Source organism: Danio rerio, chromosome 6 (assembly GCF_052040795.2).
Source record: "Danio rerio strain M-AB ecotype USA chromosome 6, GRCz13ab, whole genome shotgun sequence".
Classification (NCBI taxonomy): domain Eukaryota; kingdom Metazoa; phylum Chordata; class Actinopteri; order Cypriniformes; family Danionidae; genus Danio; species Danio rerio.
This window is the reverse complement of record NC_141026.1, coordinates 56,391,183-56,407,500: the sequence shown is the minus strand read 5'-3', so window position 1 is coordinate 56,407,500 and position 16,318 is coordinate 56,391,183. Positions and strand designations below refer to the sequence as shown.

General features: G+C 36.4%; 2 protein-coding genes across 14 annotated transcripts in view; one reads left to right on the top strand and one right to left on the bottom strand.

Annotated features, from left to right (window-relative positions):
- slc12a5a (solute carrier family 12 member 5a) overlaps window positions 1–16,318 on the top strand; it is a 2,560,186-nt gene that overhangs the window by 2,195,079 nt on the left and 348,789 nt on the right. The gene's annotated exons all lie outside the window — the stretch shown is intronic.
- Window positions 1–16,318, bottom strand: part of anks1ab (ankyrin repeat and sterile alpha motif domain containing 1Ab) — a 413,081-nt gene that overhangs the window by 353,095 nt on the left and 43,668 nt on the right. For 10 of the 13 annotated variants that reach the window (XR_015492423.1, XM_087254734.1, XM_087254731.1 and 7 more), the window contains 6 exons: window positions 14,395–14,510; window positions 10,262–10,360; window positions 9,804–9,950; window positions 9,616–9,723; window positions 5,660–5,830; window positions 2,306–2,434 (listed from right to left, as the gene is read on the bottom strand). Coding sequence is in view for 11 of the 13 variants with exons in the window: in XM_087254734.1 (XP_087110860.1) it covers window positions 2,306–2,434; window positions 5,660–5,830; window positions 9,616–9,723; window positions 9,804–9,950; window positions 10,262–10,360; window positions 14,395–14,510 (770 nt within the window). In the remaining 2 variants the exon portion in view is untranslated. Of the gene's footprint in view, window positions 1–2,305; window positions 2,435–5,659; window positions 5,831–9,615; window positions 9,724–9,803; window positions 9,951–10,261; window positions 10,361–14,394; window positions 16,144–16,318 lie in introns of those variants that run through there. The other 3 variants (XR_015492424.1, NM_001442453.1, NM_001442454.1) reach the window with 1 other exon arrangement.

The window sequence follows — 16,318 nt, the reverse complement described above, 5'->3', positions numbered from 1 at the left end:
ATCCGTCCATCTCTCCATCCATCCATCCATCCAATATTTTCATCCATCCATCCAATATTATCAATGATCCATCTATCCATCTGTCCATCCGTCCATCCATCCATCCATCCATCCATCTAATATTTTCATCCATCCATCCAATATTATCAATGATCCATCTATCCATCTGTCCATCCGTCCGTCCATCCATCCATCCATCCATCCATCCATCCATCTAATATTTTCATCCATCCATCCAATCTTATCAATGATCCATCTATCCATCTGTCCATCCGTCCATCCATCCATCCATCCATCCATCTAATATTTTCATCCATCCATCCAATCTTATCAATGATCCATCTATCCATCTGTCCATCCGTCCGTCCATCCATCCATCCATCCATCCATCCATCCATCCATCCATCCATCCATCCATCCTTCATTTCCATTCATCCCTCCAGGCATCTAGAAACATTTTGTAACATTATAAATATATAAACGTACAGCTACGTTGCTGCATAGTACTTTCTCAATTTCATCCCATGACTCACATTTTTAAAAATAACAATGATGGTTCAAAAGAGCACTTTAATTTTTAATGCGCCGCTCATTAATGGATGTTTTATTTATTTAAATCTAGACTTCCTCTGGTTTTGATCTTCATGACCTGAATCACAGTCCTTTTGACAGTCCTTTCAGGGTTTGAGCTGTACTGGTTAGTGCTCATGTTCTGCCAAAACTGAGGTGCATTACACATAAACAATGGGTGCGTCTCAATTAGCTCCCTAGTTATATACACTCAAAAAATGATGTTTCCTGTTTGTTCAAACTTCTTATTTACTATAAGCTGAAACAACACAATATCATAGTTCACCCAAAACTGAAAAATATGTCACAACTTGTCTGTTAAAGACTAAGAAGTCTGTTAAAAGCAAAAGAAGATATTTTGAAAAATGCTAAAAGCCAGTAACCATTGACTTCTATAGTATTTATACTAAGGAAGTCAATAGCCCCTTTCACACATACAGCAATTTTCCGGAAAGGTTGTATGTGTGAACAGGTCCTTATTGAAAATACCGGTAAATTCGTTCTGGCTATTTTCCGGAAAGAGAAGTTGTAACATTACCGGCAATTTGCCGGAATGCTGCGCTGTGTGAATGCAGAAGGAAGATTCCCGTAATAAGCGCGTGCACGTCTAGAACGTGCTGACGTGAGGCGTCTGCTTTAGCCAATCACAACAGTCAGACGCATTTACGTCCACGCGGTTTGTGAGGATAAAAGTCTTTGAATATTTTTCCAGACACATTTAGCTGCTAGAAGTTAGTCAGATCACGTTTATATGTTTTTCTTTATGCCAACTGTGTAAATAATCATCAATGAGATGCTTATGATAAGCCGTTGTTTGTTTACCTTCAAGCTTTGCGTGCGCCTGTGAGCGCCTGCACACGCACATATTATGAACATCTCGACATGTGAAAGTGATCCTGCGAAAGTTGTTCACAATATTGATCATCCACAGAGTCTGTAATTTAGTCAAATGTTTACAAATACAAGCGCAGCCGTTTAAAGCTCATTTGTGGTGAATGATGTCAGAATTTACCGGTATTTTGGAATGGATGTGTGAATGCTCTTTTCCGGAAAATTTCCGTAACGTCCTCGCCTGTGTGAACAGCGCTTTTTTGAATATACCGGTAAAGTCGTTCCGGAAATTTTCCGGATATTTACCGGTATCACTGTGTGAAAGGGGCTAATTACAGGTTTCAACATTTTTCAAAATACCTTCTTATGTGTTTTTGGTGTCAGAAAAAAAGGTTTGACACCACTTTAGGGTGTGTAAATATTGAGCAAATGTTTAGTTTTTGGGTGAAGCATCTCTTTAAGCATAAATAAATATAGCTAAAATACTTTTCTACCTTACAATATTTGTCTTGTTTCTAGTCCAAATATCTAAACATTCTTAAATCAAAAAGCTTTTTCGAGACATTGGGCTCTTTTTTAATATCCAGGAGCAAAGTGCAAAGCGCAGGGTGCAAAAGCATTAAGGGTGTGTCCACTCTGTAAAATCCGCTTTGCGCTGCAGTGCATGGTTTAACAGGCCTGAGCTTATTCTCTTAATGAGTTACAGGTGTGTTTTGAGAATAAAGCAATCAGAGTCTCATCTTCCATTCCCTTTAAGAGTCAGTTGCGTCACACCAAAGAGCATTTGCTATTTATTAAACTGGAGCACCCGGAGGAAACCCACAACAACACAGGGAGAACATGCACACTCCACACAGAAATGCCAACTGATCCTTTTTTGCTTTACAGTGTAGAGCAGACTTACTCTGGCCTCATAAACGCAGGATTCGGTGATAAGCTTCTCAGGATGATGGTGCCAGGCGGAGACAGTGGTGTATGTGTGAGATTGGCTGGTAGGGCGATTCTGACGTGAGTGTCGATCTGCATGACGATCCTAAAGAAAAACACAACAAATCAGTCTCAAACACACACAGAAAATGCAGTATATACAGTTGAAGTCAGAATTAATAGCCCCCCTGTTAATTTTTTTGTCCCCAATTTCAGGTTAATAGGGAGAAAAAAAATTTCAGCACATTTCTAAACATAATAGTTTTAATAACTCATCTCTAATACCTGATTTATTTTATCTTTGCTATGATGCCAGTAAATAATATTTGACTAGATATTTTTCAATACACTTCTATACAGCTTAAAGTGACATTTAAAGGCTTAACTAGGTTTATTAGATTAGGTTAGGGTAATTAGGCAAGTTGCCGTGTAACAATGGTTTGTTCAGTAGACTATTGAAAACAATATTGCTTAAGGGGGCTAATAATATTGACCTTAAAATAGATTTAAAATTTTTAATCTGCCTTTATTCTACCCGAAATAAAACAAAATAAGACTTTCTCCAGAAGAAAAAAAATTATAGGAAATAATGTGAAAAATTCCCTTGCTCTGTTAAACATAATTTGGGAAATATTTGAAAAAGGAAAAAAAATTCACAGGCGGGTTAGTAATTTTGACTTTAACTGCATGAAAAAAAATATAGAAAATACAAAATACCATATGACTATGTTCAAAGTGGAGACTCTTTTCATGGTATTTGCAGCATTTTTGTATTGTCCCTCCATAAATTTCAAAGCATAACGAGTTTAAATTATTTAAAAAATTGCCTTATTTAAAAACGGTATCAATTATTCATGTTCTGTGGCGTTCAGAGGTGTGACTGTGCCCCATGGTAACAGACATCCGCTTTTAAATGAGTATAAAAATAAATTCCCTATAAAAAATGTCATAGCAATTGCAACAAATTTTCTCGAGAGAAATTCCTGTAATTACTAGGAAGTACTAAAATGTGTTTCATGGAAAGTTGTTATTTAGTATATAAAGGAGAACTACAGACACAAAACATGACCTGAAATGATTAATAAAATAATATAATATAATATAATATAATATAATATAATATAATATAATATAATATAATATAATATAATATAATATAATATAATATAATATAATATAATATAATATAATATAATATAAAATAAAATAATACAATATAATATAATATAATATAATATAATATAATATAATATAATATAATATAATATAATATAATATAATATAATATAATATAAAATAACAAAATATAATATAACAAAATATAATATAATATAATATAATATCACAAAATTTAATATAATATAATATAACAAAATTTTATATAATATAATACAATATAATATAATATAATATAATATAATATAATATAATATAATATAATATAATATAATATAATATAATATGATATAATATAATATAATATAATATAATATAATATAATATAAAATAAAATAATACAATATAATATAATATAATATAATATAATATAATATAATATAATATAATATAAAATAATATAATATAATATAATATAACAAAATATAATATAACAAAATATAATATAATATAATATAATATAATATCACAAAATTTTATATAATATAATATAACAAAATTTTATATAATATAATACAATATAATATAATATAATATAATATAATATAATATAATATAATATAATATAATATAATATAATATAACAAAATTTAATATAATATAATATAACAAAATATAATATAATATAATATAATATAATATAATATAATATAATATAATATAACAAAATTTAATATAATATAATATAATATAACAAAATTTAATATAATATAATACAATATAATATAATATAATATAATATAATATGATATAATATAATATAATATAATATAATATAATATAATATAATATAATATAATATAATATAATATAATATGATATAATATAATATAATATAATATAATATAATATAATATAATATAATATAACAAAATTTAATATAATATAATATAACAAAATATAATATAATATAATATAATATAATATAACAAAATTTAATATAATATAATATAACAAAATTTAATATAATATAATACAATATAATATAATATAATATAATATAATATAATATGATATAATATAATATAATATAATATAATATAATATAATATAATACAATACAATATAATATAATATAATATAATATAATATAATATAATATGATATGATATGATATGATATGATATGATACGATACGATACGATACGATACGATACGATACGATACAATATAATATAATATAATATAATATAATATAATATAATATAATATAATATAATATAATATAATATAATATTTTGCTGCAACCTATCACTGGGAAACATCCATACATACTCATTCAAAGGAGCAAAGGCTACCTGATCAACATTGCATTCATTACAAAAATCCCTTGCAATCTGGACACAGTCACCGCATGCTTGTGATGCGGTACAATCCGTAAACTCCACACATTAAAATAACGGCTTGGTATTTATAATGTAAAATAGTGATGATATTTAATTATTGATCATGGGCCACAAATAAAATTATCAGGATAATAAAACAATTAATCGTGCCGCCCTAGCGGTGATTGTGCAAAAATCTCTTTCATAAGGGGTTTAAACACAGTTGTGTGGCAGCAGTCTTTGAGTATAACCAGCTGGTAAAATGTATTAATTTAATGATAGATAATCACTCTTGATAAAAACAGTCTGCAGAAACAGTTTGATTGACATTCTCCCTTTGTACGTGTCATCAGACCATCTCTCCCTCATTTGAATAGGATGTTAGTCTTGTTTTTGAATCTGTCACTATGCTGACACACAGGCATTTGTAGCTCCACCCTCTTTTTAAAAGAGCACAATCTCATTTGAATTTAAAGCGACAGTCACTAAAATGCCAAAATTAGGATCAAAGCCTTAAGGGTCAGAGAGTTATACAACATTATTTTCAGGGTATTTCGAGTTGAAACTTCACAAACACACTCAGAGACTTATTTTGCATCTTGTAAAAAGGGGCATAATTTGATGCACTTCAGAAGAAAAAACATTATTATTATTACTTTAATACATCAGTGCATAAATATATTCAAATTTCAGAATGTTATTTTTCCTCTGCAATGCAGAAGTGCTTACACATGGTTTACAGTGTGAATCAGAGAATGACTCACTTGTGATTCATGCAGCTTGAAAGAAGTTATTATAATCACAGTGATTTTAGTCACAGATGTACTCACATGTGAGCGTGACCTTTCACCGAAGGAGCGAAGGGAGATACTGCCGTCCTGATCCAAAGCTCTGCTCTTCCTGCCTGCCTCTCCGAGCGGAAGTAACATGTCCATGGAGCGACTGGTGTATGGATCCATATAGCTGAGCGGTGATGCATTCTGAGACAGCAGGTCCTGAATCTGATAAGCACAAATACTTTTCTTTACTATATTATATGCAAATTATATGCAAATTTACCATTCTTTACTATACTATACTATACTATACTATACTATACTATACTATACTATACTATACTATACTATACTATATACAAACACTACACTGTCTTTTTTTATTTGCATGCATATTTGTATCTTTGTTGCTTGCTATATATTTTCATGTACAGTTAAGTCAAAATATTATTATTATTATTATTATTATTATTATTATTTATTTTTTAAGTATTCCCCAAATTATGTTTAACAGAGCAAGGAATTTTTCCCAGTATGTCTCATAATATTTTTTCCTCTGGAGGAAGTCATGTTTGTTTTATTTTGGCAGGAATAAAAGCAGTTTTGAATTTTTTAAAACCATTTTAAGGTCAAAATTATTAGCCCCTTTCATTCATTCATTAATTCATTTTCAACTGCTTTTCCGGGGCCAGGTCACGGGGGCAGCAGTCATAGGAGAGAACCCCAGACACTTTCTCCAGCTCCTCCGGGGGGATCCCCAGGCGTTCCCAGGTCAACCACGAGACATAGTCCCTCCAACGTTTCCTGGGCCTTCCCCGAGGCCTCCCCTAGGCAGGCGTGCAGGAGACATCAGAAACAGATGCCCGAGCTATCTCAGCTGGCTTCTCTCAATGTAGAGGAGCAGCGGCTCTACTCCGAGCTCCTCCCGGGTATCAGAGCTCCTCACCCTATCTATAAGGGTGCGCCCTGCCACCCTGCGAAAGAAACTCATTTCAGCTGCTTGTATCCGAGATCTTGTCCTTTCGGTCATGACCCAAAGCCCATGACCAAAGAAGAGAGAAGGAACGTAGATTGATTGGTAAATCGAGAGCTTTGCCTTTTGGCTCAGCTTCTTCTTTACCACAATGGACTGGTACACTGACCACATTACTGCTGCCGCTGCACCAATCCAGAGATGGCAAACCACCAGGTTGGTGGAAAGTCCTTACCCCGGGTGGAGGAGTTCAAGTATCTTGAGCTTCTATTCACGAGGGAAGGATGGAACGTGAGATTGACAGGCGTATTATTAGCCCCTTTAAGCAATATTTGTTTTCAATAGTCTACAGAACAAACCATCGTTATACAATAACTTGCCTAATTACCCTAACCTGCCTAGTTAAACTAATTAACCTAGTTAAGCCTTTAAATGTCACTTTAAGCTGTATAGAAGTGTCTTGAAATATGTCTAGTAAAATATTATTTACTGTCATCATGGCAAAGATAAAATAAATTAGTTATTAGAAATGAGTTAATAAAACTATTATGTTTAGAAACAGAAACAGAAATTCGGAAAAAAAAAACATACAGGGGGTCTAATAATTCTGACTTCAACTGTATATATTGAAATTCATTATTGAATATGTTTTTCTTTTATACTACAGGACTGTTAAATGCTTGATTCTGATTGGCTGATGAACATTCTAAGGCAGGGGTGGCCAACCCTGTTCCTGGAGAGCCACCTTCCTGCAGATTTCAGTTGCTACCCATATCAAACACACCTGAACCAATTAATTAGGACCTGAACACCACGTAATAATTACAGGCAGGTGTGTTTGATATGGGTTGCAACTGAAATCTGCAGGAAGGTGGCTCTCCAGGAACAGGGTTGGCCACCCCTGTTCTAAGGCATGCCGTTATTTTCAGATAAACGCACAACTAAAGTAGTTCCAGCAGGTTTTGAGCACATTACAGCTTCATATCACTACGCTGAATGATTTCAGTTATTTCACAGCTACAAAAGAAAAAAAAATCACTTCAAAACACAACAGAAAGCTTTGGATGAGATGTGTAAGAAGCTAGTTGAAGACACAGGAGCAGTTTGAGGACAAAAGCCTGACAAATGGGTTAAAATACAAAGTCTGAACAGCGGCATCAGGTGTGGAAACTGTATTTTAGGCAGAATACAGGGCTTCTGCAGGCTTCATCAAGTCAAATTAAGACTTTTTAAGACCCTTTTAAGACCATAAAGAATGAAATTTCAGACTTATACAGAGTTAAGATTTTTTTCTAATGGCCCGCTATTACCATGAGTAATCATGTCATTGTTTTTAGTTTTTTTTTCTCTGATTAGGGAAATTAATTTAGGTAATTTGTTGTAAAAATATCTAACAGCTGTTTAGAGCTGTATCTCTTTGCAATAAAAGAACTCAGGTCACACTTATTTTGATGGTCTGTTTGTTGAAATTAAGTTACATTGTATATACATGCCAACTAATTCTCAATATATTATTAGTAGACTGTTAGGTTAGGGTTAGTGTAAGTTGACAAGTACTTGCAAAGTTTGTTATAGTCAGTTCAATGCCTGTTAAAGGAGCAGTATCAGCAGATATTAAGCAGACAGTCTACTAATACTCAAATGGACCATCAAAATAAAGTGTAACCAAAAAGAAGGTTTTATTGAAATGCATTGTTGGTCATTGGATGGATGTCGGCCCAAATTGAGTAGCTTCACTTGGACAGAGAAAAATTAAGACCTGTTTAAAACTATTTAGGACCTACAACACAATATGTCACTGAATTTAAGATTTTTTTTAAGGCCTAAAATTTAGGTTTTGGAATATAAGACATTTTAAGACTTTTCAAGACCCAGCGCACACCCTGAGAATAATACAAAACAAAATCAGGCTTGTGTGTCACCATCCTGCACTTTGTCTCCATTCCCCTAGAGGTCCCCGTGTTCCCCTCTGCCTTTGTTCTTCCTCGTGTCTTCTTGTTTACTTAATGCTTGTTTATGCAAAATGCTTTTGCACCGCAGCAACCTGCGAAACTTAACGCATGACCCATTCGCGTGCGAATGAATGGAAGTCCATGAGAGGAAAAGCCCAGTGTGATCGCAGCTTTATTGTTTTGTGTTTTCTCCCCTCATGGAGTTTTCTTTACATGTTTATTATACTGTTAGAATATTTTGTAAAACCTCATTCTGAAAAGAACCTAAGTTGTCTGTTTTGCTACCTCATTTTTGAGAAGAATCTAAGTTGACCATAAATATATACCAAAATATACCAAAAATAAATCATTGTTTTCTGGATTTCCTCTTGGATTGCTTTCATTTGGGTCCAACACAACCCCCCCTGTGGCTCCGTGGTTTACAGACCGGTCTCCATACCAGAGACCCAGGTTTAAGACCTGTCCGTGACATTGTGAACAGTGATTGTAAAGCAGTTGCCTTTTTTAATGTATTGCTATTTGTATTGATTTAATATTTAAAATATAAAGATTTATATTATTGTAGAAATATCCTAAACTGCAAAAAAATGCTTTTCTTACTTTGAGTTTTTGTCTTGTTTTAAGTTCAAATATCAAAAAAATCTAATCAAGAAGCATTTTTTATAGACAAGTAAAAAAAAAAGTCATATTTTAAGAAATAAGAAGTCAAAATCAAGTGAGTCTTTCCTTAAAACAAGCTAAAATATTAGCTTGCTTACCCTAATTGACAGATTCCTTAGCTTGTTTTAAGGAAAAACTCACCTAATTTTCACACATTATTTCTGAAAACGAGACAATATATAATTTTTTTTTACTTGTCTACAAAATGCTTGATTAAAAAAATTTATATTTGAACAAGAAACTACCAAGAAAAGCATTTTTCCCCCCAAAGTAAACAGGGACTAAGCCTGCAAATTATTAGTCTTTGGCTAGAAGCCTATATGTGGTGCATTAGCTACTTGAACATTTTGCAGTTTTATATAGCACCTGTTAAATATACTTACTAATAAATAACAAAATAATAAATGCACAGACTTTTTTATCACCTTAAGCTGGGAAAAACGGTTTGTTTTCGAAGGTGCTTCTTCATACGGTCGCTCTGCTATCGAGGCTATGATCCTTTTTCTGTGACCAAGAAGGCCAATTTTTAACACCTGCACATAGAAATGATGGTCAGTGTACACGTTATGCATCTACTCCCTGGTAAAAAGACCAGCATTAATAGCGTTTTTACATTAACAATTTCGAGTTCCCACAGATTCTTCACACATTCCAGCGTGCGGTACCCGCTAGACAAGAAGTTGTGCAGATACTCTCCGAGTCCAAGACTTTCCAGCCAAGAGTACAGAGAGGTGCTGCCGTCACATCCCAGAGCTTTCACCTGCAACAGCAGTAAAACGCCATCGCAAAATAAATTGCATTGCATAGCATTTATAATTCACTTTGAGGAAAGCCAAGAAAGACATCTGGACACTTAAGCCACACTTAAAATGTCAGAAAGTGATTGCATTAGATTACAAAATATTAACAAAGAAGCTTTTCTCTGGGACATTTGCTATTACTTTTAACCAGCTGGTCCCAAGGTCATTTTAAGTGGATCAAATGTGAGGTTAAAGAGAGTGCTTTAAAAATAAAAGCCACTTGGTTTGACATGTAGTATCCGAATACTGTTTGGGGACTGAAACATGGTACCTTTGGAAGGCTTTTTGCTGCATGAAGGATTTTCTTTCTGTGGCCTGGATCGGTGATGCCAATTTCGTGAAGGTCCTCGTCTTCCATCACGTTACTCCCCTGAACATATGCACACACACATTTGTGCCTTACTTAAATCGACAAGAACAGCATGAAAGTAACAGCAGTGGTAGTTTGTTATAACTGTTTCAGGGACACCCAGTACCCAGTGAAAACATTTAGTCAGTGTCTTGCAAAGAAGAGACCAAAAACAGTTTGAGTATTTGCATTGTTTCTATCTTACATTTCTTCGAGATTTCTAATGATCATTCATTCGTTTTCTTCTCAGCTTAGTCCCTTTATTATTCAGGGGTCACTTATATTTCGGTTTTGGAATATAAGATATTTTACATCCTGCACTTTGTCTCCATTCCCCTAGAGGTCCCCGTGTTCCCCTCTGCCTTTGTGCTTCCTCGTGTCTTCTTGTTTACTTAATTTTGATCACCTGTGACTTGTTCCAGTCAGTGTATTTAAGTTGTCAATTTGTCTGTGTTCCTCACTTGGTTTTTGAGTCATCCCTGGTGAACTTGCCTAGCGTTCCCAGCTACATCTAGTATTTTCCTTGTTGCTGGCTGCCTTAAGCTACGGTCACACTACAGTTTGTGTGTGCGAAATTCTATCGTACGGCGCTGCAAGAAGGGGCGGGATTAAACAAGATTATTAGACATTAAAAAAAGCGAGCGATTGCTCCATGTTTTAAATTTCTGTCCAGAGTGGTCATGTTTTGACCCTCGATTGGTCTCACGCAGTCAAGTGATGCGATTTCGCAGGTCAGAGTTCACCAAGCTTAAACTTTGCACCGCAGGAAACTGCGAAACAACGCATGACCCCACGTTTCCGGTCTGACCCATTCGCGTGCGTATCAATGGAAGTCTATGAGAGGAAAAGCCCAGTGTGACCGCAGCTTTATTGTCTTGTGTTTTCCCCCCTCGTGGAGTTTTCTTTACATGTTTATTATTGACCTTATTCTTCGCAGACGAGCGGTCGCTGCCATTTGAATCTTTTTGGCACGAGACTTCTGGTCTCATTCACTTCCATTCATTTTTAGACATTAAAAACTGCTCGTTTCGCTGTTTGATGTTGCAATTTGATATTTCCTTGTTATATTATTCTACTTGGTCTGTATAGTCATGCAAACATTTGTTTGTAGAGCAAGTAGTTTGACCGTTTTTTGCCGTTTATTATTCCTAGTCATTTCTCCCATAGGCGACTGAAACGTAAGTTCTAAGACAATCGCGAAAACAGGCGCACTTCCGCATGTTAGAATAAGGTCAATACTGTTAGAATATTTTGTAAAACCTCATTCTGAAAAGAACCTAAGTTGTCTGTTTTGCTACCTTATTTTTTAGAAGAATCTAAGTTGACCATGAATATATACCAAAATATACCAAAAATAAATCATTGTTTTCTGGATTTCCTCTTGGATTGCTTTCGTTTGGGTCCAACACAACTCCCACTGTGGCTCGGTGGTTTACACACCGGTCTCCACACCAGAGACCCAGGTTTGACCACAGCGGAATGAACCGCCAACTTATCCATATGTTACATATGTTTTATATTATCATATGTTATACATAGCGGATGCCCTTTCAGCTGCAACCCATCACTGGGGACCATCATACACACTCATCCACACACATACACTATGGAAAATTTAGCCTACCCAGTTCACCTATACCACATGTATTTGGACTTGTGGGGGAAACCAGAGCACCCGGAGGAAACCCACGCCAACATGGGAAGAACATGCAAACTCCACACAGAAATGCCAACTGACTTAGTCGGGGCTCAAACCAGCAACCTTCTTGCTGTGAGGCGATTGTGTTACCCACTGCGCCACCGTGCTGCCCCAATTTCTAATTAAAATATTGTAACTTAGACCACTTATTTTCTGGAAATGACAATTGGTCATAATAATAAATGTTTTTAGCAAACTAAGTTTGAGAGGAGTATGTCATACCGGTGTCATACCGGACACCGGTATGATTGACAAGGTGCTGATTTCTCATCTACAATTAATAGTTAGCCAATTAGATCCATTGACTTGACCAATTAATCCAAACTCACTATAAGTAGCCCAGCTAAAAATACTCCTTTATCTTCGTTTTCTGAAGAAACCCTCCATCCACCCCATCTCCACCTATCTTTCTTTACTACAGGGAGCTCTCGAAAACTACCTGACCTTGTACTCCCTTTACATGCTCAATCGACCAGGTGGGAGCCCTGGGCTCAATTATTTCCAAGCTCACGGTTCTCTCCCGGGACAGCATGCCGAACCTGCTGACATTTGCCAAACAATATCTAAGTGTGAACTGTTAAATTTGTTGTGTTTTAATTGATGTGAAATTACAAAATATGAATCTTTAAGCCTTTCAGAAAGTTTAAACTGTTTTTTTTACTGTTTTTTTTATACCGAAGATTTCAACATTTCTGTTTGAAGTTAGGAAGAAGTTTCATCAATAGTTTACAGTATAAAACAAAAAATCTGTTTTAGTCAGCTACAAATACGGTTAATTGAGAAACTGAAAATTTCCAAAGGGTCTCTTCATTATTTTTTTAACCTGTTTATACACATTTATAGCTGTATATAGCGAAATAAGCTGCAAATATAAACATGCACATTCATAAAAATTTACACTTTTATAGTTTCTACTATTGAACAGCATCTCATTAAAGGTGAAAAGATTTTAAGTGCTTAAAATGGCTTATAGCATGTCAAACTGCAAGACAACACTGCCATTTCATGTCTTTGCCTTGTATTTTGAATGACTGAAACTTTTATTTAAAATAAACAACTTAAATATGGGCAGCACGGTGGCGCAGTGGGTAGCACAATCGCCTCACAGCTTGCTGGTTCGAGCTCCGACTTAGTTGGCGTTTCTGTGTGGAGTTTGCATGTTCTCCCTGTTCGCGTTGGTTTCCTCTGGGTGCTCCGGATTCCCCACAAGTTCAAAAACAGGTGAATTGTGTAGGCTAAATTGTCCTTAGTGTATGTGTGTGAATGAGTGTGTATGGATGTTTCCCAGTGATGGGTTGCAGATGGAAGGGCATCTGCTGCGTAAAACATATGCTGGATATGTTGACGGTTCATTCCACTGTGGCGAACCCTGATTAATAAAGGGACTAAGCTGAAAAGAAAAAGAATGAATGAATGAATAATTCCAATATGAAATGTTGTGTTTTAATATGAATCGGAGAATCCAAATAAAACTGAACACAAGAAACCTACAATGAGAACACTATAAAAACAGCTTAAAATCTTTATGTCTGTTTCTCCTTTGTTTTTACTTGTATTACATATCTACAAATAAAACTGTTCAGTTTTAACATGAAACAAGAGAATCCAGATCAAATAAATCTACAATAAAACAGCTTAAACTGTTTATACAGTTGAAGTCAGAATTATTAGCCCCCCCCCCCCCCCCCCCCCCCCCCATTGAATTTTTTTTCTTTTTTAAATATGTCCCAAATATTGTTTAACAGAGGAAGGAAATTTTCACAGTATGTCTGATAATATTTTTTCTTCTGGAGAAAGTCATATTTGTTTTATTTAGGCTAGAATAAAAGCAGTTTTAAATTTTTTAAACACCATTTTAAGGACAAAATTATTAGCCCCTTTAAGCGAATTTTTTTCGATAGTCAAAAGAACAAACCATCGTTATGTAATAACTTGTCTAATTACCCTAACCTGCCTAGTTAACCTAATTAACCTAGTTAAGCCTTTAACTGTCCGTTTAAGCTGTATAGAAGTGTCTTGAAAAATATCTAGTAAAATATTATGTACTGTCATCATGGCAAAGATCAAATAAATCAGTTATCAGAGATGAGTTATTAAAATGATTATGCTTAGAAATGTTTTGAAAAAACCCTCCGTTAAACAGAAAATGGGGAAAATAATAAACAGGGGGGCGAATAATTCTGACCTCAACTGTCTCTGTTTTTCCTTTTTTACTTGCAAAAAAATATAGACATAAATGAAAGTGTTCAATGAACTGAATCCTATTTAGGGTCTTTTCATGTTGGAAATACAGAAACTCACCACATCTCCGACCAACCTGCTGTGTCAATCAATCCAGAGCACAAAAGCCACTCACCATGTAGCGCAGCTCGTCGAAGCCATTGAGCACCAGTTTGCTCTCGTACTGAGGAAAGCCCACGTGTTCCAGCCACTCCCCCACCGACTGCTCCAGCACGCGGCTCCCAGCTGCATCTGCCGATAAAGGATGGCGTTTGAGCAGCGAAAAACCGTTTAGTCTGTAGCAGCGGCACTCGGAGGCCGAGATGTGGCACTGCCACATCATCTTTGGCCAGCAGAGCTGAGGGCAGCAGCAGCAACAGCAAGGCAGTGTCCAGGCTTGAGCGACGGGCCTCCGCTAGACGCAGGGCCCCTAGATTTACAGACTAAACTAGTGATGGAGAATCCTCCAAAAGCCCTCACTGTGGTGGAGATGAGGGCCAAGGCTGAATGGGGTATGGAGGTAGACCTTGGCAGGTAGTCCTTTAAAGAAGACTGTCAAGTAAGGGAGTCAGTTAATCGGGACAATTTGGCGTTGCTCTTCAAAAAAGAGAGCAAACGAAGCAACTTTTCTGAGTTAAACAACAGTGCTGAGGGTCATCAGCACGTTGCTCCAACAGGAGTATAATAAAAGTTCAACAAGAGCTTTTGGCTTGCAGCAAAATATATAGAGATCTACAAGAAACTACTAGGAAGTTTGGCAGAAAGTGCGCACTGCTTTACCAACATGCTCCGTGGCTATGCAACAAACATTTCTCAACACAAAGTTCGATAAAACAGACCTGTCTTCGAAATTGGAAGTAAAACCATTTAGCAGGAGCGGTTGGAGATTAATGCCAACGAGTTCATTACAATAGAGTCATGGACCCTCGAGCCAAGCAGCTCGACTCATTGATCAACAGTCCACCACAATGCCAGTTCTTCAACACCAGATGCCAGCTCGTCCTTTGAAAGATCTTCACGGCATGTTTCCCCATTCCACCCTTCCCGTTGATAAGTTGTGGATGAAGAACTCCTCCCTCCACCGGTCGGACCACTTCCCCAAGCACTCCCTGATCTGGTAGAGTTCTGGTAATCCAAGTACTCCTGGTCCGTCCAATCTTAAATGCACCTCGCCGTGCTAACATACCCGAACGGAGGGCACCATCGGAATGAAGTAAACCCAAGTCTTGATCCAGTGGAAACAATGGAAAATAAAGCTCTTGGTTCCCCTGCTCTGGTGGCTTCGTTCCTCTAGAAAGCGTTCCTAATGATCCTTCGGCCCCAATCGGGCAGCCTTCTAGTCACGGTAATCCAAGGACTTCTGGTCCTAGATGCACCTCACCGGGTTAACATACCAGAACGGAGTGCGCCATCAAAACGAGGAACAGCCAAGCCTTGATCCAACAGAAATAAGGTGAGCTCCAGCAATGGACAGATAACCCCTTGAGAAAGCCCTGTTGATGGCACGGTCCCTCTTGTTGCAGCCCAGCCCCCTGCTCCGGTCGCTCCGTTCCTCTTGCAGACGTTCCTAAGGGTCTTGTGCTCGGGGGCAAGGATTGCTGCATCCCTGATCTGGGAACGTTCAGTCACAGCGGCAGCTGCATTCAGCGCTCACAAAGCAAAACATCCAGATGACATAGTGCTCCTCCAGAAAGCCATCGGTAGCGCATCGCCTCCACGCCTGCAGCTGGGAATCACCTTAAAGACATCTTATGCGCTCAGTTCAGCTGTGCATCGTGTCCACTCACCGTTTCCAGCTTTCTTTCCTGTCTGACTTGCTTTTTCCCGTCAGTTTTCATTGACAGAGTCCTTTCGGAGAGCTCTGCAGGGCTGCCATATGCCGTCTGACGCTGAGACCCGCTGCACGGCATATACGCTCTGTTCGTTCCCAAACCCCCCTCCCTCTCGTTTCTATGCCTCTCTATCTGTCTCTCACACACACACACACACTCTCTCTCTCTCTCTCTCTCTGTGGCGATCAATCCCCCCCACCCCCTTTCTCTCTCTGCCCCTCTATCTAT